General features: G+C 39.3%; 1 protein-coding gene and 1 long non-coding RNA gene across 10 annotated transcripts in view; one reads left to right on the top strand and one right to left on the bottom strand.

Annotated features, from left to right (window-relative positions):
* The window catches only part of LOC133652263 (uncharacterized), a 43,859-nt gene extending 25,931 nt beyond the window's left edge, over positions 1 to 17,928 (top strand). For 7 of the 9 annotated variants that reach the window (XM_062050821.1, XM_062050817.1, XM_062050819.1 and 4 more), the window contains 3 exons: positions 2,432 to 2,595; positions 15,277 to 15,314; positions 15,453 to 15,558. In XM_062050821.1, coding sequence (XP_061906805.1) covers positions 2,432 to 2,595; positions 15,277 to 15,309 — 197 coding nt within the window. In that variant the 3' untranslated portion in view covers positions 15,310 to 15,314; positions 15,453 to 15,558. Of the gene's footprint in view, positions 1 to 2,431; positions 2,596 to 15,276; positions 15,315 to 15,452; positions 15,559 to 16,878; positions 16,972 to 17,173 lie in introns of those variants that run through there. The other 2 variants (XR_009826555.1, XM_062050822.1) reach the window with 2 other exon arrangements.
* A 607-nt stretch (positions 17,929 to 18,535) lies between these two features.
* On the bottom strand, positions 18,536 to 21,277 carry LOC133651569 (uncharacterized). The gene is made up of 10 exons (XR_009826444.1): positions 21,202 to 21,277; positions 20,711 to 20,874; positions 20,480 to 20,576; positions 20,000 to 20,077; positions 19,728 to 19,831; positions 19,537 to 19,635; positions 19,378 to 19,458; positions 19,125 to 19,244; positions 18,792 to 18,872; positions 18,536 to 18,710 (listed from the first exon to the last, which is right to left on the bottom strand). It is a non-coding gene; the product is annotated as an uncharacterized LOC133651569 (long non-coding RNA).
* Positions 21,278 to 24,663: the final 3,386 nt, after the last annotated feature.

Genomic DNA, 24,663 nt, shown 5'->3' with positions numbered 1-24,663 from the left:
ATATTTCTAACAGTGTTAAAGTTGTTTATACGGTCACCCTCAGTGTAACCTGTATCGCTGTTGATCAAGTATACATTGCATTCACTTGTGTGTGCGTGCAGAAGCCGCACATATTATGTGACTGGGCCAGTACTCATTGGACTGGATAAAAAGCAGACGTGACGATTTTCGGGAGGGGCACTGAAATTTGGGAGTCTCCCGGGAGGATTGGCAAGTATGAGGATTGGCAAGTATGAGAATTAGCGGTGAATGCGGTGTTACCGTGGCACCGCCGCTGTATATAATCGGCGTGCCAGCTCTAGTGTTAATTTGATATCGCCTCAAGGGCCAAGTGAAATTACACGGCGGGCAAATTTTGGCCAGTTTGACACCCATGGCTTAGACCATCTTGCTGCAGAAGGAGGAAGAGGCATGAAAAAGAGGACCACATGAAGAAACCGCCCAATGCCTTCATGATGTTTTTGTCTGTGGGCCTGTCTGGGGACGTCTGTGATCCGTCCCTTGAGGGGGGTGGGGGGGGGGGGGGGGGGGGGGCTATGGGTGGCTGTGCAGCTGGGGAGGCACAGCTACTTCTCGCCCCAGTGGGTCTGCAACAGACGGCGCCATCATCTCAAGTGGGTCTGCAACAGACGGCGCCATCATCTCAAGTGGGTCTGCAACAGATGCCACCATTATCTCCGGTGGGCCGGCAGACGCCACCATCATCTTCGGTGGGTCTGCAACCTACGGCGGCATAATTTCCGGTGGGTCTGCAACCTACGGCGCCATCATCTCCGGTGGGCCGGCAGACGCCACCAAGCACTCCGGTGGGCCGGCAGACGCCACCAAGCACTCCGGTGGGCCGGCAGACACCACCAAGCACTCCGGTGGGCCGCCAGACGCCACCATGCACTCCGGTGGGCCGGCAGACGCCACCATCCACTCCGGTGGGCCGGCAGACGCCACCATGCACTCCGGTGGGCCGGCAGACGCCACCAAGCTCTCCGGTGGGCCGGCAGACACCACCAAGCACTCCGGTGGGCCGGCAGACGCCACCAAGCACTCTGGTGGGCCGGCAGACGCCACCAAGCACTCAGGTGAGCCAGCAGACGCCACCATGCACTCCGGTGGGCCGGCAGACGCCACCATGCACTCCGGTGGGTCTACAACCTACGGCACCACCATCGTCTCCGGTGGGCCAGCAGAGGGCGCCACCATCGTCTCCGGTGGGTCCTCCCACGCCGGCGGACGAGCCGCTTCGCCAATTGCGGCGGCGTTCAACTCACCGTCGCCACCTAACTCTTCTCCGCTGGTTGCGGGGACACTTGGCCTGGTGGCCCACCTCCTTGTCCTCCCTCCACCCTCCCGTGACTTTGGACTGTTTTATTTTTTTTTGGGGGGGGGGGGGTTGTCTAAAACGTCTGGTATCCGTTATGGGAAGGGGGGCTACTGTCAGGCTTGTCCCTGACAGTTTGGTTAAGTTTTAGTTTTTCCTCTGTGTTTGTTTTATTTCCTGTCAGCACTCTTATTTTGGTTCAGTTTCCTGTTTGTCTCTCTGAGTGCTGTCCCCTCAGCTGTGGCCGATTGGCACCTGGCCATACCTGGTGTCAATCAGCCAGCTGCTATTTAAACCTGCCTTCCCCTCCAGTCAGTGCTGGATTATTGTCGTTCCGACCCGTCGTGTCGATATCAGTGTAGCTGTATGCGGTAAGCTATATTTTGTAGCTGTTTGTAGCTTACTGTCTTTTTGTTCCTAGTCCCTGTTTGCTGGATCCCTGTTCACTGTTTCCAGTTTGTCCATTCCTAGTTCCTGGTTTGTGTCTTTTCTTTATTTTTTATATTTTGGACATTAAATCATGTTTTCTCGCACAATGCCTGCCGCCTTCTCTGCATCTTGGGGTTCGTCACCAACACACCCTGACAGTTATAGAATTAAAATCACTCGGACAGGAGTGACTGCCTAGAAATTTTTATAATTTGTGCATGTAATGAGGGAAGACCGGTTTGGGGGTTAGTATTTGAAGAATTTATGCACTGCAGAATATATATGTATGTACGTAATGGTTATTTGGACGACCTACTGGTCACGAGACAAGATAATGGAATGCACATGAAAAATCTACACAAAGTGTTGAAAAGACTAAAAAGCCCTAATTCAAGAGCTAAGATAAATGTGCTTTCTTTCAACAGCGTGTCATATCTGGGACATGTCATTGATGCAGAAAGGATTCACATATAATTTTCTAACTCCACCACTGACTGATGTCATTTCACTGTTGAGTTATTATTGAAAGTTTATACCAAATTGGATGGATTTAGAAGTTTGAAAAAAAAAAAAAAGTTTGAGTGCCATACGATGTGACACCTGTTGCATTAAATGAGCAGTATAGTGTGGTGTGTGTTGATTATCCTGACCAAAATGTCTGTCTTCTTTGTGTCTTATGTGTAACAGAGACCTTCAAGAATGGAGCAGCTCATGCACACATTCCAGGGTACCAGCGAGGATATGACATGAAAGGAGATCAGCAGCACCCTTATGAAGGTTCTTGCAGACTGTTCGCCTCCGCCTATTCCTCCTTGTCCCTGGAACCTGCTCAAATGGACTCGTACAACCTAGTAAGTAGATCATAAATACAAAATACTTTTACTGACATATCAACTTATGAGTCTCATTAGATGAAATAACAATACATACATAACAAAGCAATTGAGGCAACATTAAATGCATTGCTAGGCTGCAACCAACAGGGGTGCTGTTGAATTAGTTTTAGCCAACAGCCTGAAGAAGAACGTCATTACATCTGCTATGCTATATGGTACAATATATTTCATGCAATGCAATCAATCAATTAAACCTAAATGTTTGTAAACACACACATTAATTCATTTCCCACACAACCAACCAAGGACATTTAGCAAAATGTATATCAAAAATCGATTTTAATAAAGCCGGTGCTGCTACCCAGCGGTCTCATCTATCAAACTGAACATGGAAATCTGACTAACTGTACAAAATTAATGAACCTTAATTTATTCAAATAAATGGTTGTGATTTTATATATTACATAATTTGTGTGGGAAATACCCTATGCAACTTTTTGGCCGACGCAATGAAGATGTTGTTGTGCCAGTCCCATTCAATTACTTGTATTGCTTGGATTATCATGACATCACGTCCGGCTCATTAAATATGCGTGGTGGTCAAGCAGCGTCTGTTCTCAGTGGGCACTAGGAGCCATTTAGCCTTTCTCGAAGAAAAATGCCCTATGCTTGCGTTGTTTTTGGCTGCACGAAGCGTTGAAATCGCGAATGGATAAACGTTAGGGCTGTGAATCTGTTGGCACCACACGATTCGATTCGATTCTTTGGGCTAACAATTCGATTCAGAATTGATTGTCGATTCAAAATTAATGCTTTTTAATAACATTTTGTGCCAGTTTTATGATTAACTACATTCCTCCATAAAATAGACAAACAGCTGTGATACATTTCTATATTACTTAAAAGAAAACTGGTTTAGTTTAATAGCATTTTCCCCAAACATTTAATGAAGTCAAATACAAATAAGGCAACAAGAGAAGTATTTAACACCTCTCATTTTTGTGCAGCAGATATGGCCATTAACATAAACAATAGGATTTGCTTGAGTGGCTGGATAGGACAGATAAAAAAAGAAAAAAGTTTGTTAGTTTGTTAAATAGATTTGCAGTCACGGGTGTCGAACTGTCGGGTGCTAGTTTGTTAACATGAACACGTCCTCGCAAGACGCAAAGATGACAAAAACGATGCATATTTATCCGGCAGAGTCTTGATACCATGTTCCTTGACCCAGGCACACACAAAGAACTTGTAGACCTCCGTGTTTTTGCAAGTTTTCATCTATTTTGTCGTGTAGAATGACATCGGAGCACAAGAAGTTCAATATGTCTGGGAACTCCACCGACGGATAATCCTTGATATCACTCGACAAATCTTTTTTTGATAAAGTATAGGGATCTATTCTATTGCATAGTTGGATTATTTGCTCGTATCTGCTTTTTGCAGGAACATCTAGGCCCCTTGCTTACTCATATAGTTTGCGCACTACTTGCTGTACAACAGCCATCTTAGCTTGGATGACCACCGCTTTTTTTCCCACTTCCGGGAAGAAGTCCCGTGTTCGTGTATAATTGGATCTCCCTCACTGACCACTATTAAAATTAGACTCAAAAGCACGCTGCACCTGTCACTCACAAACATTGCTGAACTTGCTGAAAGTTAAGTTTAAACCAAAAAATCCAACACCACCACGACCAAATAGCTTATGTTACCATCAGTGGTTTAACAGAACATTTATATTTAAAAAATATCTATCTAGAAATATTGGTTGTCAGTCCAGGAATTTGTCTGCCGTTCACACGTACAAGCAGGAAGCGCACACACAAGGATGGTGAGTCAGTTTTCATTCTGTGTGTTTTATTCAGTGTTTCCATGTGTTATTTAGTTTTGTATTTCTTTTGTATCGAGGTCTAAAGAAAACCTCTTTAGGATAAAGCTAAATTTGAAGCTCTCTCCAACAATTGAACTTCAGAGTAGAACCTTTATTTACTTCATCTAAATTGATTTACCTAATCTAAATGTGTCCAAAATGTCATCTTTGATGTCTTGACATCAATACCTATGTTCCGATTGGCTTATAGACCTGACTCAGCAAAAAAATCCAACCTGTTCATACCTCGACATTTTGTATTAAATTAGTTTATTATGTGAAGATTTTAAGTGTGAGCATCCCTCACATAACGCTCAAATCAAAGCGACAGCGCACTGATAAATTAATAAAACATGATCAACACAAATAACATTCATACCTTCTTAACTTGCTAGAAATTACTACTTGACATACTTTTACAGTGACATACGATATGTGTGCAAAGCTTGTTCTGGGCGTACATAAAGTCTGTTTAGTCCAATAGCAGTGAAATCAATAATTAGATGATGGAAGGCTGGATTTTGTGCATGTGACTCCATCTGAGTTGTCCTTACCAACAAGGCGTTGAACCTCGCTGATGCTCTGTCACTTCCGTCCTTCTTAACGTAAAGTAGTGTGCGGCTGTGGAGAGCAGCAAGAGGCAAGCCCGTGAGTGTGAATTGGTAAAATGAGGAGAGTTTAAAATTAGTACTTTTTATTCATTGAGATCTCATTATCAAAAAAGTTACCAATGGAAACAATAAAAAATATACCTCTTTAAAATTACAATCAGGGCTTGAATATTCATGTATCCTACCATATAGGGGTGTCTCCACACAACTGTTTTACTTCGATACGATTCCGAAATTAACCAAAATGATATCAGCACAAATTCTAATGCATACTTTTATTATTTCGTAGTGTAGAATGTTAGAAAATGCTTAATTGAGTGAAATAGCTCCGACAACAAGTGTAGGTATGTAAAACATGAACTCTATACAGTTTTCAAATTGAGGAGGAAATTTGTTTTTGCCGACACCTAGTGGCCACAATTCAGGTAAATTAAATGATACGGACACTGTTGTTACTGGATGCATTCTAATACGCTTAAATCTTTGTATCTGTAATTAATATGCAACTATAATTATTTGATATTTAATATTAATATTGACAAATGTGATGTTTTAGACAGCAATGTTGGTCCATTTAAGACACTTATAATGTATGTCTAGCTTGTGAGCTATTTTGTTCCTAGCTGTTGTGTAGCTGCTAGCTCCTAGTAGCCTATAGCCTACCATGTTTGGCCTCCCTGACTAGCTTTGCACAAGCAAACACGCTGCAGGACTACTTGTATCAAAACTTATAATCAGACATTTTAGATACTAATCGATATCATCTGACACTTGTTTTTTGCTGATATTGGATATCCAATATCAACATCGGATTGGGACACCCTTACTATTATATATTCTGATACTACAGTAATAAATTGGAAAAAAAAGATAATGTTTTACATGATATGAATCATTACGGAATTGGAGGAAATTTTTGCTTCCAAACAATTTTCTGTTAAATAGTCATCAATAACATGTGATAAATTGGCTCATCTGAGCGAAATGCATATTTTTTTTACTATAGGTCTTTTTGGTTAATGTTATTTGTGGCATCCCTGTTACCAACATTCAGGTACAGTACCTAAAACTGACAAGGCTGAAGTTAGCTTTCGATTCCACAGCTTCCGATTCGAATGGTGGGCAATACTGATTGTTGATACCAGACTGATACTTTTTACTTTAAATGTCATGATAATTAAACAATTGTGTCAGTAATCTAAATTGACAAAAAAACAACTATAAAATACAAATACATGTTATTTAAAGATTCAATAGATGGATGGATAACAAAGTTTGTGTGACGACCTGGTCGCATCGTGATGCGTGGTTGCTCTCCCAGGAATGCAGACGGCTTTGGACACAGCGTGCAGGTAGGAAAATGATTTATTTGAGAAACAAATCATACGGGAACAAACAAAAACATGCTCATAGCACCTAAGACAAAAACATAGGGGCTAGCGTGGGAGCTAGCAAGAAAAATAGCCAAGCGTGTAAACCAGCAGGAATAGAAATAGTCGTCAACTGTTGCAGCGTCCCGAACACTAACCAGAGGCAGGTGAATGTAATCTGTCGTCATGGCAACTGAAAACAAACAAAATCAAGAGGTGCTGAAAACACAAGTGACTAGAAAACATAAACAAACAATGATCCGGGCAGCGGATCATAACAGTATCCCCCCTTAAAGGACAGATTCCAGATGTCCCTTGAAAACAAAAACTAGAACCCAAAAAACAAGAAATAGATCAAGAGTCAAGGGAGGGTGGAGGGAGGACTTGGTGGTGGGTCGCCAGGCCACGTGTCCCCGAATCCACCGGGGAAGAGTCAGGCGGCGGCGGCGAATGTAACGCCGCTGCCGCAGGCGAGGCGGGCGACCACAGAAAGGCCACATTCGTGGCCACCGAGAAGTTCAGCAGCCAGAGAGTTCTGCAACACTGTCCTGGGTGTCGCTGCTGTTTGCGCCACTGGCGTCCATTGACTGACCTCTGAGAGTGCCGCATGCGGGCCCCTGATTTCCGCTTGCGCAGCCGGACAGCTCGAGGTCGCAGAGACCACGATGAGGGCGAGGAAGGTGGCGGCACCCTGGGAAGGCCCGCCGGTGACGAGGCAGGAGACGTCGTCGCCGTGGAAGCAGGAAAAGACGTCGTCGCCGTGGAAACAGGAGACGTTGTCGTTTCCGTCAAAGCAGGAAGAGACGTCGTCGAAGCAGGTAGAGACGTCGTCGTCGCCGAGGAAGCAGGAGACGTTGTCGTCGCCGTGGAAGCAGGAGACGTTGTCAGCAGCTGGTGCAGGTTCTGGTGCTAGCCTTGGAGTCGCGACTCATGCTAGCTTCAGAGCAGCGACAGGAGCTGGTCTTGGAGCCGGTGCTGGTGTGGGAACCAGTCTTGGAGTCGGTGCTGGTGTGGGAACCAGTCTTGGAGTCGGTGCTGGTGTGGGAACCAGTCTTGGAGCCGGTGCTGGTGTGGGAACCAGTCTTGGTGCTGGTGTGGGAACCAGTCTTGGAGCCGGTGCTGGTGTGGAAACCAGTCTTGGAGCCGGTGCTGGTGTGGAAACCAGTCTTGGAGTCGGTGCTGGTGTGGAAACCAGTCTTGGAGTCGGTGCTGGTGTGGAAACCAGTCTTGGAGTCGGTGCTGGTGTGGAAACCAGTCTTGGAGTCAAAACCAGTCTTGGAGTCGGTGCTGGTGTGGAAACCAGTCTTGGAATCGGTGCTGGTGTGGAAAGCAGTCTTGAAGTCGGTGCTGGTGTGGAAACCAGTCATGGAGTAGGTGCTGGTGTGGAAACCAGTCTTGGAGTTGGTGCTGGTGTGGAAACCAGTCTTGGAGTCGGTGCTGGTCGGGACTTTGGCATGGCTGGGGGTTGCGGCTTAGCAGGCCGAAAGACCAATGGTGGCGGCCGGGCAGGAGGTTGCGGCTTAGCAGGCCGAAAAACCAATAGTGGCGGCAGGGCCGGAGGTTGCGGCTTGGCATGCCGAAGGACTGGTGGCAGTGGCGGGGCCGGGGGTTGCTGCTTAGCACGACGAAGGACTGGTAGTGGTGGCCGGGCCGGGGTTGCGGCTTAGCACGCCGAAGGACTGGTGGCAGTGGCGGGGCCGGGGGTTGCTGCTTAGCACGCCGAAAGACTGGTGGCGGCGGTCGGGCCAGAGGTTGCTGCCTGGCTGGGCGCAGCGGTGCCCTCCCACTAGCAAAGCACCCAGTACTAGCTCCCCCCTCAAGACGCGGATACCAGACGCGCTCCTTGCGGTTTGGAACCGTCTTCAGGGGTGGGTGGAGGGAGGTCAGGAGGAGGGCAGAATCCTCCCCTCTAAATTGTCAAATGTCTATTCTTACCCCCCACTTGAGACTGGGTGGGAGCACAGGGGGCAAAATATGTGCTGTGGGCTTAGCAATAGTCACTGGGGGCGGAACCAAAGTCACGTGGAGATAGAGTCCTGGATGACAATGACAAACCTGGTGAGCGGGTCTGTAAAAAAATGTCTTGGTAATGTTTTATTTTGGAATTAAAGTCCTTAGGAGGCGGCTGACAAAAAGAAGCAGAAGATGGAGAAAAATAATGTTGATCTATGACGTCATCAGAAGTGGGCGGAGTTACTCCATCCGAGGGCGCCAATGGAATGATGTCATTGTTGCCGCTGTCCAGGTGACTGACAGCCCAGTCAGAAAAATGTTTGGCGAAGTGGTCGATTGGGTTGCCAAACATCTGAGGAGGGGAAGCTTGGGCTGCATGTAGCATGCTGTTTACCGGAGGAGGAGTCTGAGGGAGTGGCGCGTCCTGGCAGCCAAGTGAAGCCCTCTTGGGCGGCTTCCGTCTTCGCTGACGTGTCTGGTACTGCGGAGGTGTGGCAATGTCCTCGGGCCATACGGAGTTGATTGGGACCAACTTTCCGTTAGGACTCCACATCAGGTCCTGGCACTCCGAGGGGGAATAGCGACGAGTCTCCGCCTCCATTGCGCGCAACACCTCCCACGTACCTTCGTCCATCTCCTCGATGGCCGTTGCGGGAGAATTGTTATCTGCTGGCTTCCTACTGTGACGACCTGGTCGCATCATGATGCGTGGTTGCTCTCCCAGGAATGCAGACGGTTTCGGACACAGCGTGCAGGTAGGAAAATGATTTGAGAAACAAATCAAACGGGAACAAACAAAAACGTGCTCATAGCACTTAAGACAAAAACAAAGGGGGCTAGCGTGGGAGCTAGCAAGAAAAATAGCCTAGCGTGTAAACCAGCAGGAATAGAAATAGTCGTCAATTGTTGCATCAAGCAAATTAGGAAGCCAGACCGAGTGAGGCCAGGGCAAAGACTAAATAGCCCTCTGATTAGCGCCCGGGCAACAGGTGCGCGTCCCGAACACTAACCAGAGGCAGGTGAATGTAATCAGTCGTCATGGCAACTGAAAACAAACAAAATCAAGAGATGCTGAAAACACAAGTGACTACAAAACATAAACAAACAATGATCCGGGCAGCGGATCATAACAGTTTGTAATTTGTGATCTTTCATCTATTTGTGAAAATGCAATAAAAGGTACATTGAACTATTTTCAAGGCATGTAGACCAAGGGTTGTATTCCTAAAGATTCTTAGTGTGAAGAGTTCCTCGTAGTGGCCAAATTTAAAAAAAAATTCTCAGAATCATGATGTTTTCTTAGAATTTCCCCTAAAAGTGAAGAGTAGATCATAGTAAAGATAAAAGCTATTCCTAAAGAATCCTAGCTCTCAAGATAGTTCCTAAGTTGATATCTGTTAAGAGCAGGAAAGAGGACTTTTAAGTGGCTTAGGAGTTCCCTAAGCAGAGGACAAAATGGCGGACGAACGGATATTCTCCAAACACTGGATGACAGTGAATTATTTGAAACGCTACAGATTGGATCGTGCAGGAATCATGTTTGTGGTTGATCTCATTAGAGATGCACCTACCAACGCCACAATGCAATACCACCCAACATGAAAACAACCAACACTGCGTCTTATATGCGTAAGCAATCACAAACATTGATGAAAGCTAATTCATTTACCTTCATAAATACCAAATTGAGTTGAAATGTTGAAAGTGCATAAATTACGATTCCACAATTGATTCGGTTTCTTAACGCTTCCCTTATCGATTCTTATTTGGAAAAAAAGAGGAAAAAAAAGGTGGATTTGCATCAATTTGGTTTAGTTTAGGAGGTAACATTACCTTATAAAGCCTACAGTGAGGTCTCAAGAGGCACATACGTAGCAAAGAAAAACAAACTTTTTAGAAAATAAGAAATTAATATTGTTCTGTAAAATAAAAATAAAAAACGTGTAAATTATACAAGAATGTAACATTTAGTAACATGTGATATTAACTCATTACATGCAAAGTGAGATATGTCAAACCTTTATTTGTTATAATTTTGATAATTATGGCTTACAGCTTATGAAAATCTTCAATTCAAAATCTCAGAAAATGTAGGGTTTTCAAAATTGTAAACTATGATTATCAAAATTATAACAAATAAAGGCTTGCCATATCTCACTTTTCATGTCAATATCACATATATCACATGTTAGTTTCACTTATGAAGTTAATAGATGACATGAATTGACTTTTACACAATATTCAAATGTTTTGAGTTTCACCTGTATAATATGACTGAGTGAAAATCTGGTGGGAGGAAAACAAACAACTATTCTCTGACTCAGTGTTGGCGCTAGGAATTTTCAAAATGGGATCCCAGGGACCCCATCAAGTCATAAACATGGGGTCCCACAGTAATGTTTTGGGGTCCCACTTTTTTGTAAGCGTTTCGAAAACAAATATAAATGTATGCATTATCCTTTTTGTATCTCACATTCTATTTTGTGTTTTGGAAAAAGGTTGTCATAAACGTTACTTAATTCATTAAAAAAATAATTCAAAAGAAAAACATTTGTATGCATATGCAAATGTCTTCAGTTATAAACATTCATTCACTTTCTTCTTACTTTACCGCTGCTGGTAGTTTTTTCTATATTTGTATTTAACAAGTTGTAGGTGTATATATTTCAGTATAAAAAATGTAAAAGTGTTTTGCTTCAGTCATGAAATTATCGTAATGGTGTGCCGTGCAGGGCATACATACATTTTTTTTTTTTTTTAATGTCCTGCCCAGCTTCTCGGGCAAATCATATAGCAGATGTAGATGACCATATCGGCTGTTCAGATTTACTTTACAAAAGAGAAGTGTAGGATACTTCTCTTGTTGCCTTACCTACATTATTTATTGAATGCTTAAATCTCTGGAGTCTACATCAACTTCAGATCATCTGTCAATTCAAATTTTTTTTTGTTTGTTTGTTTTCTACCCTTTTTGTCAAAGAAAACTATGTTTTTTTTTATGGCAAACACACAAAATATGCAAAATCTTCCACAAAAAAATATTTTTCAACGTGGCATATTTAATGTGAAGTAATCAGAGCCTTGGATAGAGCAATAATTCATATTATGGTTTGAGCGATGACAGTTTTAAAGACAAAAAACAGCTTTGAATTTATATTATTTTTACAAACAATGTCCCTGCATTTACATTATGCAAGCAAAAATAGTAAACTTTAATGGCGCATGTCAATTTACAATAACAGTCAAATAAAATACATTCCATTTATCCACACAATTTCAGTGTCATCAGGATTCACATACTTTTAGAAGAACTGCAAACCTCAGATACATTGTTAACATGTAATCTTCTCGCATCATATAGTAGAATATAAATATACTTCAACCCCAAAGAAACATACACACACAGAAGGCCGGACACGAAGTTGCAATGATGGCAGCTTCATCCCACTCCAGTCTTGTAGACATAACTCATCTATGAGCTATCGTTCTAGCACATACCGGTATGCCTGAATAATAGTTATAGGTATGTTTTGGACAATTGTAATCAGGGGTGCCGAAAAGGGGGGGGGGTAAAGGAGACGGATACTAGGAGCTGTCACGCCAATTTTCTTCCCATTACAAAAACCTTCCTACCCCCCATTTACTTCCGGGGTCATTTCCGCGTACGTCATTTCCTCTTACGTCTTTGACAGCGATCGATAGCACTTCGTTTGACTCTTTTTTATAATACAGCGTTAACAAAACGTCTGTATTAATCGGACAAGTATTAATCTGACAAATTAACTTGAGGATATTCCTGACTGCACATTTGACTCGTGGACATGCGGAAATTAATAACAGTGTACAATAAGTTAATTAATTATCAATCAACATTATTAAACTTTATTCAAACTAAATGTATTCGTTAAATTCAGTTTTTTTTTAGTTCTCTGTGTAAGTGAACTAAATTAAAATGACATTTATGTGCACATATGTACCTCAGTGAAGTCAGATGACCCGTGGTCAGACAAACGACAATATTTAGAATAAGAACATAATAATAAAGAAAAACCTTGGGTATTTCTTCAAGACTTTAAAATGAGGCAAAAAACTAAAATGTAAAATGTTTTTTTATTGTTTACAAATGTTTTGTTCCAAACATTGCGCGAGCTGCACCTAAAGAATGGGGAACACAGATAAAGGACAAAGCGTCAATTATAATCACAAGTGGTGGTCACCTCAGAAGTAGACATGTTATAGTGAAAAGCTCTTAAACCACATCAAGGTACAAACCAATAAAGGTTATTAGATTATTATTTTTGAACCAGTTATTTTTCCCCCAGCTTACATATTTCTCCAATCATTTTTTTTTATGGAGCAACATAGGTATGATACCATTTATTCACTTTTGTGTCATGGCATACCAGTACTGTATTCAGTTAATCTTTGATGACGCAGTCGATGGCCTGGACTGAGTTTCTGGATACCCTAAAGACTGGCTGAAGAATGCCCTGCAATAGGCCGCTCGCCTTGTCTGTCCAATAACAGAACCTCTGGCCATGCCTTTGGGGAAATTGAAGAAAAGCTCTTCAGATTACAGTTACTAATCCATCCATCCATCCATCCATCCATCCATTTTCTACCGCTTGTCCCTTTTTGGGGTCGCGGGGGGTCGCTGTAGCCTATCTCAGCTGCATTCGGGCGGAAGGCAGGGTACACCCTGGACAAGTCGCCACCTCATCACAGGCAGTTACTAATCATGATAAACAATACATCAGATATTTCAAGAAGTTGTCCTACCCTTCAATGCCAAAGCGCTCCATTAGAAGGACACACCACCAACGCCGGATTGACTGCATGTCCAGCTAGAGCAGATATAACAATGAGTTCATTATTTCTACCTCTCAGAGCCGCTTATTTTGAAATCTTTTAAATATCTAAATACTTACCACACTGTAGTGAAAAGTAGTGTCCGTACAGAGCCAGAGGGAGTACTAAAAATAGAAAATAGTCATTTTTCTGAGCACATGTAATCATTGTGGAATGAAAAAAATATTTCTCTACTTTGTAATAATCTACTAAATTGATGAAAAGAGCCGTCAACATCAATACTGGAAATGTGGTAAATAGGAATATCTCTGGAAGCAACAATTGCAACCAAATATTTTTGTAATTTGATACTGTGTTTCACATCATTGTGGGGGAAGTTTAACCTACACTTCTTCTTTAAAAATGCTCAACTTACCATGAGCATGAAAACACCACAGTCATTCCCCGAGGTCTGGCGTGGGATCTCCTGGTAATACACATTAGCACCATGAAAATGTATACAGCCTTTGGGTTCACTACAAGACATTTATATTTTATAGAGTAAACCTATTACCTGCATGTCTTTTCCAGTGAGCTCACTCCAGCTTCCTGGGACGATGTGCTGCGCAATGCTCCTGCAGTAAAAAAGCCAAATGTGAATAAAATAAAATGCAATAAGCCACTTGGCATATTAAAACATGAAGACAAATTGTAAATAAACAAGTGAAAATTCTATTAGAACACTGCCAAAGCATGAACAAAATCACGTTTCACTAGTACTGGTCCATGACTCTGTGGTTGGGACCCCTGTTGCACACCACTGGAACATGGCTAGAACATAGCTGAAAGAAGAACATGTCTAAAACATGAGCATAGCGGGGAAGGGAAAGATGACTAGAACAGAACCATAGCCAAAACCAGAACATGGCTGGAACAAAAAGTGGCCAAAATGGAACTGTGGCCAGGATTATTATAAAGGGACACTGAAAAAAGTGACTTTTTGGTGCTGTAAACTCTATAAGGGTAACTGTCATAATTTTTACCTAATATTTTTAACATTCAGTAAGAACTAGAGTTTTTTAAGTAAAATTAAACCTTTTAATTAACGTAATACATGAATTATGGGGGAAGAGTAAGTTTTACTTATGTTTCCTCATACTATTTAAATGTTTAATAGTTGTACGTACCTAAACCTAAAAATATTACATAAAATTTACTCTGAAAATCTAGTGTTTTGAAACGCATGCACGACGACGCATGCGCACAGCACAAGAGGCTCTGGCCGACTGGCTCTGCTGCGGCCGTTAGGATAACTTCACAGAGCACTGCGAGGTGTAGCGCGCGCAAGTCATTCCACAGGTAAGTTATTACGTTCTGTTTTAAATTTGTGATAATATACGTCTGCATGTAGTTTGACGCAAGATATGTAACTGCTCATAAGTTAATTAAGTTAAGTTAAGTAAGTAAGTTAAGTAAATTTGTATACATACAAATACATACATATTTGTATACAAATACATGCAAATGTATACATTGGTCCGTGCTGGCCTGTAGTGGGAGGGCTGCAGTTTTTCCTGATAAAAACTAAAGTTAACTAATATAAAGTTAGGATATTAAAAAAACACCAACCTAACGGTATAACTTTTATCAACTGACGTCAACATAGTAGAACATGGTATTGTTCTCTGTAAAACTTTTGGCGGCGACACTGAAGTAACGTTAACGTTAGTGAATTAATGTTAGTTAATGTGCATTGGGAATGAGGGGGCGATACTGCTGAATGTTTGGGAGAAATGCCCCAGAATAGGTATTTAAAACACACATTTACTGACAGAAGCGCTTTGAGAGCTTCAGCTTGCGATTACAAAGACACTTCGCTGGCAGTTTTCTTTCTTTTCTTTTTTTTTTGACAAGAAGCTAGTTATCAGTGTGAAGCCCACAGCAACATGTTTTTGTAATTCAATGAAAGAATGGATTGTTCATTACAACTTCTACTCGCAAATAAATCTGTCATGTGTTAATTGTTTTATTTAGCTAGACAAAACAAAATGTTCATTAATGTTTATGATGTAGTTTATTTCTTATTACAATATTTTTCCATCAACAGGAAGCAAATCAGAACAGAACATTATTCTCATAATTCAGGCAAGTAGAAAATAATGTATGCATTATATTTGCTTTGTTATTTTCCCTTATTCATCCATCATAATGTAATATTAAAATTGTGGCTGACTATTTTAGACCATTGTTTTAATACCACAAATTGTGTCTCTTCATTTTCAGGGTGCCCTTTGGAGGAGCCAGTGGACTTTGTGGACAGTTGGAGTTGAGGGCTAGGGAGAGGAGGTCAAGGAGAAATTCATCAGGGAGAAAGAGTAGGCCTCTTGTGGTATGAGATGGTCGTGTAAACGATGCAATTTTAGGTCATCAAAACGTTTAGAGCTTATAAAACATTATAGATTGAAGCATCCACACACTAGTCAAGGCTGATCACTACCCTGCTTGTACTCAGATTGTCCTTGTTTATTTAAAAGTTGGGGGGCACTTCATGCACATTTGTCTAGAAATCATACACAGACTCAACAGTTAGGGCAGATAGTTTCATTTTCGTGTCTTGTATGTAATTCATGTAGTTTTAACACAGAGAAACAATATTTTGAACACCTCGGGACTCATCTGAAAAAGCACGAAACTGTTAATTGTGTTTTTAAAGATTGTGACTACAGTACGAATATATATTCAACTTTTGCTTCACATAAAAGTAGGAATCACAATCCTCACTGCATTGAAGATTTAAAAAATACTGTATTCCAGACACATTCAAGTCAGGCAAGTGAGGTAACAGAGGGTAGTAGTTTGATTGAAAGTGAAGTTACTTCTGATGAAACATTTGTCCAAGAGGGTGAAGATTTAGTCCAGGCTATTGTTGATGAGCTTGGTTCCTTGCTTAAACTAGACTGTATATTCAATGTGCCTAGAAGATGTATAGATGAGATTGTAAAGGAGCTTTAATTTATTACTTGTTCAGCATCTGCACCTGTTATTAAAAATGTTGTCCATAGTACATTACAAAACCATAACTGCACTGTTGAAGAAGTGGTGATCACAGATTTCGTAAAAAGCCTTTGCCAGTTAAATCCTCTTAGTGTAGCCTTTAGTGGAGAAGGCCCTCTTGGCACGGCATACAAGAGAAATAGTTATTTAAAAGAACATTTCTTTATTGTTGAACCTGTTGAGTATATACTAGATGCGAAAGAAGGAAAGACCTTTCAGTATATACCTATTTTGCAATCCTTGTCACAAGTTCTGAAAAATAGTGACATCCAGGAGAAGGTTTTGAAAAGTGTAAGACATTGTATTTCTTCATGTCAGTACACTAGTTTTCATGATGGTACCCACTTCAAGGAAAACACATTTCTTTGTGGAGAAGAGTTAAGGCTTTCACTCCTACTTTACTGTGATGACTTTGAAATATGCAATCAATTAGGAACATCTCGTAAGAAGCACAAGGTAACAGGTTTTTTTTCTCACTCACAGACACATACAGTATACACATACAGGACAAGCCTCACACTTGGTAGATTCCATGCCCTTGCACGCTCTGGGTCCATGCACTTGAAACACGAGCAAATATATGCACTTGTGTTTTCACTTGACAGTTCATTGTGTATGTATAATGGTTATGTTCATGTTCTTAATCTGTTCACAGAAACAGAGCGTTGAGATGAGGCGTGAAACCATTATCCGCAGCCTTATACTGTACCTTGGCGAGAAGGAAGAGGAACTTTTTGAAGACTGCTTGGTATAGCATTATTTTAATCATTTAAAAATATTTTTTAATGACACGGGTTAATTTAATGTTAAAGTTAAGAGGAAAGCAGACAAAGGAACATATATTCTTGTGTTCATTCTTCCCTGATAATGAAGTCACTTTGAATGATTCATGCAGTTCTATTATTTGTTTCTCAATAACATTCTTCTTTTTTGTTGTGTATTGTATGCAGGAGGACAGCCGGAGTGATGTCAGTAACCACATCCTCAAAATACTCGTCGTCCACGGTGCTGATGAGGATCCAGTCGATGTCTCCATCCTTACTAGTGGGTTGCCTGTCATAAATGTTTTTCATTTTTTGTCAAATAAGGTATCTGTTAATGACAGTAAAGATTGTATTCTTCAACAAGAATGTTTAGACACCTTAAGCTGTTTATTTTTAGTTGATTTAGTTGATTTTATTTCATTAATGTTTTAATTGCATACTTAAAAGTGCACTAGTCAGAGGACTGGTTTAAATATTGAAATTGCACTTTTTCAGTGTGTAGGTTTGTAAGATTTTAATTGCATATTTGAGAAGTGACTATGTTACCAGATCTATGTTGGATTTGGTGTATAATGTGTAATACTGTGTATTTGTTGTTTACCAGTCATACCAACCTTTGGATATTTTCTTTAAAAATTATACTATTACTACTATTTACTTTGAATACCTTTTGCTGGAGATACATCTTTAATTTACTGTTAGTACAAATTCTAATGCAGTACAATACAATGCAGTTTTACTATTAACGCAGTACTTGTACAGTACATTCTGTTTTTCCCCTCATTTAAATAGGGGTATACATAATCCATACACCACTGCTCAAAGTTTAAGAGGCGGTTTCTGTCCTGACCCTCTCCCAGAAGTTGTTGTTGAGTATTATATTTCTGCAATGAATGTAGAAACTCTGTTTCAGAGGGTTGTAAGATTGAATTAAAAAGAAACTGTTTAATTGCATTGTAATTTAGTTGTGTGATATGTGATACATATATATTAAATGCATAGAGTATTGGTTACATTTATTTGGTGACATTTATCAAATGAAAACTGGCAATGATTACCTAATTTTAGTGAGTAATGTAACGTAATGCAACCAAGTAAATTAAAATGTCAAGCACAAGAAAATAATTAAAATCTACTGAATTACTTCATAGCAGCAAATACTACAGATATATAAAATTTACTTAAAATTTTGAGTAAAATGATGTTCCTGCCAATGAAAAACAAGTAGACTTTACTTAATTTGTTTAAATAAATATAACTTAAAACTTGGATGTAATTAAGTAACTGTTACTTAATATCTTCACAACTGTTATGTTATATGGTAAGTAGAATTTACTTGATACTGGCAAGTGAGTGTTACTTGATATTGCAGCATTACATTTTACTTAAATAATTTGCGTGCAAATACTTACAATAATTTTTTAAAGTAAATCTTATGAGTTATTTTTTTCAGTGGACCTAAAGATGGCTCTGTACACCTCATCACCTAAACCAGATGGCCAAAGGGCAAACTGAGAGTCCAGCAAGATAATTTCTCTCTTTGCTGGCCTCAACACCTATAATGGTCAATGCAGAAAGAGGCATAAATAATGTAATTGCACAAGAATTATAAGATATCTCCAGTATTTTTCTTTTCAACACTTACACAGAGAAGGGAATGCTCTGGCCCGTTGTGCTTGCTCCACGCTGGGAAGAGGAGTGCATCCTTTAGATGTGCATCCCTCTGTAGTAAACATTTATGAATATTTTAGAAATAAATTTCAGATTAGTGTAGCTATTATCATTCAAATTTCATTGTACTCACTGGAAGGCTTGACATTGGATCGACGTCTTTGTGCTTCCACGTTGGTACAATATACATGTTGGCAATGAAGACATCTTTGCCCTGGAACAGTTTTGAATCCAAAAACATGAGGATATGTGACGTTTTATATTAACCATTGAATCAGATTTTTTAATGACCAAAAGCAGCCTCTGTTGTGCAGCTCTAAGAAATCCTGCACGTCTCTGAGCAGCTTCCTGAACCAGCTGGAGGCAAGCATTTCCCATCTGTCATCACATTACAGATGTTACAAAGTTATACATATCCATGGAATAAGCAGTCAAGTGAAACAAACATAACAGTTACAGTACTGACCGTGGAGTCCATGTCTCTGGACAACCCGAGAGACCAAAACTCTTCTCGGGTTAAACACACCCCTCCCTCTTTAACGATCAGCTCCGTAGCTGGACGATCGCAGGCCAAAACATACTCGAGCTGTTCATGAGAAAATTTTACATTACTCGACTTGAAGATAACCTTGGCCACTTCACAAAGCAATAAATGCATATATTTTTAATCATATACTGGCTCCAATGTCAAAATTTTACTCAATTTGAAACCTGCTCACCAGTTGTTTCTGGTCGGGGTGCAGCTCTTTTTTCCAGGGTGATGTGGGGCCAGCAAAAGTATGGTCCGTGAAACAATGACACTGGACATGTGTCAATCATACAAATAGTTAGAAAGCTACATGTATGGACACATTAACACTTTTTTTCTGAAAAAGTACCTCAGTTTCCTCCTCCGATGATGAAGGAAGTCAGCATTTCAGCATCTCCTGGAAGCACAGGGGCTGAAGGGGAATCCTTTGGCCAGCCAGGGTGAGTCCCTAAATGAGAGAGGAGGCATATTATGATAAAGGGGAGGGATATTAAGATCTCTGAACAAAAATGCCTGTAAACAGCATTCAGTTTGACATACTCGGGCGCAGAGGTTTCAGTGATGCATACGGGGTCATCATATGCTTGGGCTTTCCATCCAGGGTCTCCAGCCTAACCATATTGTTTGGAAGAACCTCCATAACTCTGTAACATCAAGGGAATGAGTTCTGGCTTGGTCATCACCAATATGACAATCATGAAACATTTTACCAGTAACGTTGTTGTTAGAATTCAATATTGCATTCAAGTATGTGAGTACATTCAGACTGAATTACAATAGAGTACAATAGTCAAAGACCACCATTTAGTTACCTCTTTCTTGAATTCAGTGCCCTGGTCAGTGAAGATAACTTCAGGCAAACCATGAGTAAAGAAAATGTCCCTCAAGGCCTGTGGGGCACCACAGAAATTATATTAGTACAACTAATAATTACAATAGAATTGTATATATATATATATATATATGTAAATATATATAAATTATGCACTTTAGTGGCTTTTTCCCTTTCTGATTATGGCCATGGGTAAGTGAAACACCAAAATATAAAGAATACCTACTTCACATTGGCTGCTGTCTTTTTTGGGAATGTTCTTGCTTCAACCCACTTGGTGAAATAATCGGTCAAAGTGAGACAATATCTGTTCCCCTTAGACGACTTTTTCACAGGTCCAAAGAGGTCCACATCTAGAGCATGAACTCCAGTTTTCAGTTTAGCAAATATTTGAATGTAGACTGAGTTTTTGTATAGTTGTGCGTGAAAAGGTGAGGGATGTGTGAATAAAGCCACTCACCAACCATGTACCAAGGTGATACGACCTTGACGGGCTTCAGCTCAGGCGCCTCGGTCTTTAACTTTTCAAAGCGCTGGCAGTCAGGACATGTGCGCACCTAAAAGCAGTAATAAAGGGAAACATATTGTAGATATGATTTGATTCCACAACACTTTGCGACCTACTAACCTGAGTGTTTCAACTAAAAATACAAATTAAAAGCAAATATCTTCCTTCTAGGAGCTTGCTTACCCAATCCAATGTGTCCTGTGTGATGGACCGCCAATAAAACCGGGGAGCAATCTTCGCTTGCATCCTCCGTGGTCCAAAATGGCCTGCATGGGCTTCGGTTAACACAGCCACTTTCTCCTCCTCTGTCCAAATGAGCCTTCTGTTCCCATGGTACAGGACCTCTTCTACACACACACAATATTGTAGTGAAATGGTTTCAACAATAATGTTGATTTAAAGTACAGACATTTAACAGTATTATATATTAATGAATATTAGTGAAATGGTTTCAACAATAATGTTGATTTAAAGTAGTACAGACATTTAACAGTATTATATATTAATTAATATTAGTGAAATGGTTTCAACAATAATGTTGATTTAAAGTACAGACATTTAACATTATTATATATTAATTAATGTTAGTGAAATGGTTTCAACAATAATGTTGATTTAAAGTAGTACATACATTTAACAGTATTATATATTAATTCATATTTTTTGCACGTTACCACGAAGACAGAAGTTCCCAGCAGCGGCCCTAACACTCCGCTTGAAATGTTTCGAAGCCTGCTGGTGTTTGACATAAGTCCCCTGGGAAAGAAAGATAAAGACGAATATCATTCAGTGACACCACCATTTTCAGGAGATTTGGATTCTATCGATTCTATCGATCGCTGTCAATTACGTAAGAGGAAATGACTATATTATAAAAAAAACAAAAAAAACTGACGGGCAGTAAGAGGAAATGACGTACGTAAGAGGAAATGACGTAAGCAGAACTGACCCCGGAAGTAAATGGGGGCTAGGAAGGTTTTTGTAATGGGAAGAAAATTGGCGTGACAGGGCCCATGATGGAGGGGGGCCTAGAGAGGCCCCTAATGATGATGAAATTATAATACAGGGGGCCCTGTAAAGATTCTTTTCATGGGGCCCAAAATCCCTAGCAGCGCCCCTGATTGTAATACAGTTTACACATTTTTAAATATTTATAATCATTTTCCAAATTGAATGCAACTCTCTTCAATTGCTAATTGTGAATGGTACTGAGCCATGGGGGCGGCGCATGGCGTGGGCCAGAAACTTGAGGGTAATCCATTATTATTATTTCTTATATTAAAATTTCGCCTATTTTCTCTTTTTGCACATTAAGTATTTTAACACTTTTTAAACACGTTTTTTTCCCAATAAAATAAACCTACCACACAAGATTATTCCCTCGCGTTTGTTGTACATTAGAATAATGTTCTTAAAGTTTAAATCCCCATAGAAACATGACATCATGAACGTCCCGGCGTCTGCACGGATTAGTCGAAATCATACCCGACTTGTTTTTTGTGCCTTTAAAAAAGATTTAGAACTCTACATTATAACACTCTTTATACCTCTAACAACCAAAAAGCTGGGAAAACGATGATGCTGTGTTCCAAATGAGATTGAGTGAGCCTATGGCTTTGCACTTTGTTTATTTTATATATATATATATATATAAAATTTTATATTTATATAGTTTAATTGTATTATTATTTTATATATATATATATATATATATATATATATATATATATATATATATATATATATATATATATATATATATATATATATATATATATATATATATATATATATATATATATATATATATATATATATTTGTTTATTTTATATATATATATATATATATATATATATATATATATATATATATATATATATATATATATATATATATATATATATATATATATATATATATATATATATATATATATATATATATATATATATATATATATATTGCATTCTATTTTAGTTACTTTGAATTTACAACCCCCTGGCGCTGTTTTGTACTGTTTTGTACTTTTTTTGTATTTAATTTGATTATTATTTTCAACTGTTTGTAAATGTTGAAATTTATAAATAAAGGTTTATATACATATATAAAAAATAAAAAAAATATGTCGAAATCACTCATTCTGGACAATATTCATGACAATGTGTGCTTTGTTTTAAAGATGTGCTATTTGGATTTACACTGTATGAAAAAAAAATTGAAAATTAATTTTACCTTTGCAACCTCATTATACTATTGGCTAAGTTTTATATTCATTAAATGTAAGTTTCTCAATACCCGACCTGTTTTTTGTGCCTTTAAAAAAGAATTAGAATTCTGCGTTAAAACACTCAAAAAGCTGTGAAAACGATGATGCTGTGTTCCATATTTAAATTATTTACTGAACTTGTGTGAGCCTATGGCTTTGCACTTTGTTATAAATATATATTTTGCATTCTATTTTAGTTACTTTATTGCGTTTACAACCCCCCGGCGCTGATTTGTACTGTTTTTGTACTTATTTTGATTATTATTATTTCTTGATTGTTTGTAAAAGTTGCAGTTTATAAATAAAGGTGTATAAAAAATAAAATAAAGAATTAGTCCAAATCACATAGGATCCGCCCACTTTCTATTTCGTTCGTTCTCATTGGGTCAGCGAAAGCCAATGCAAGCTGGCTTTGGGCAAGAGGCGGGATAAACTAGGACGAGTTGCCAGCCAATCACGGACGCACGGCCATGCAGTGTGCGGCCCTTGTCAGAATCAATATATGCGTACATTGGCATATACTGCTGTAAAAATAAAAGTACGCAAATATTTAGTAAGTAAGTACTTCAACCAAATATAAACAAACTTGGACAATATACTGGTTCAAAGTATTTTCTAATGTAAATAAATGTATGGAATAATGCCAGTTTTCTTTTACCCGAAGCCTACCTTACTAATTGACCTAATCGGATGTCAAATAAATAACTTAAAATTCAATTAAAAAGTATGTATGGCACAAGTATTTGTGAAATTATTTATTTTAATAAACATGAATAAGCGGTAGAAAAGGGATGGATGGATGGATGATGTATCACATGATACAACTAAGGGAGCTGGATTCATCAGTTTTCCAACGGCATGGGTCACCACAAAAAATTTAACATAGCTTTATTTACATACAAACATGACATTACAATTAACAATAAATCTGACAGTACAATGGGGGAAACATAATACAGAGTTAACACTAACCGCATAATAGAAGAACAAGACACAAAAATAAACTATATAGTGCGAGACTGCAAAATTTAGTTCTTCAATCAAATTGGATTTTAACAATGTTTTTTTTGTTTTTAAATCATTGTTTATTTTATGGATATGTTTGCTAATACATTTGAGGAAAAGTTAAGCCCATTAACTGATATTTTTTAGCTACATACATTTTGGTAAAAAAGACGATTTCTTTAGATATTTCTTGTTCAATTGTGACTCGTTTATAATTAATGTTTTGATAATTTTGCCTTTTCTTTCCCAGCCAACAGAAATATTCTGAGTTTGTGCTTTATTCATGAACTGGCTAGAGGCCTACAGCAGAGGTATGTACCTTTTATTGTTTAAATGTTTACAACTTTATTAGCCATGAATGAATATTTCACTCTACTTCACGCAATACTGTTGCGCAAAATACCAAAATAAACCAAATGTATTATAATTTTCTTTATTAGTTGAGTAAGTTTGTCCATTTAAAATGAATGGTATAGAGAGCTGATTTTAAACTTTCCTAAATGTTTACCAATTCATAGTCCCAGTTTCCCCTTGCTGCTCTCCACAGTCGCACACGGTGTTATGTCTGGACGGAAGAAGAAGGAAGAAAGTGACAAACAGAGCATCAGAGAGCTTCAAAACGTTGTTGTCATGGACAAATCTGATGGCGTCACATGCACAAAAACCAACCTTGCATCCTCCTCTCTGCAGGTTGGAGAATCTTCATTAATATTAATTCCATTGCTATTTGACTAAATGGACTTTATGTACTCCCAGAACAAATGTTGCACACATACTGTGGGAATGTCACTGTCAAAATATGTCAAGTAGCACTTTTTGGCAAGTTAGCTGAAATGAAGGCAAAAAATTAATTTGTCTTGATTT

The sequence above is a fragment of the Entelurus aequoreus genome, linkage group LG06, assembly GCF_033978785.1.
Source record: "Entelurus aequoreus isolate RoL-2023_Sb linkage group LG06, RoL_Eaeq_v1.1, whole genome shotgun sequence".
In the NCBI taxonomy this organism is placed as follows: domain Eukaryota; kingdom Metazoa; phylum Chordata; class Actinopteri; order Syngnathiformes; family Syngnathidae; genus Entelurus; species Entelurus aequoreus.
This window is presented reverse-complemented; position numbering and strand designations above follow the sequence as displayed.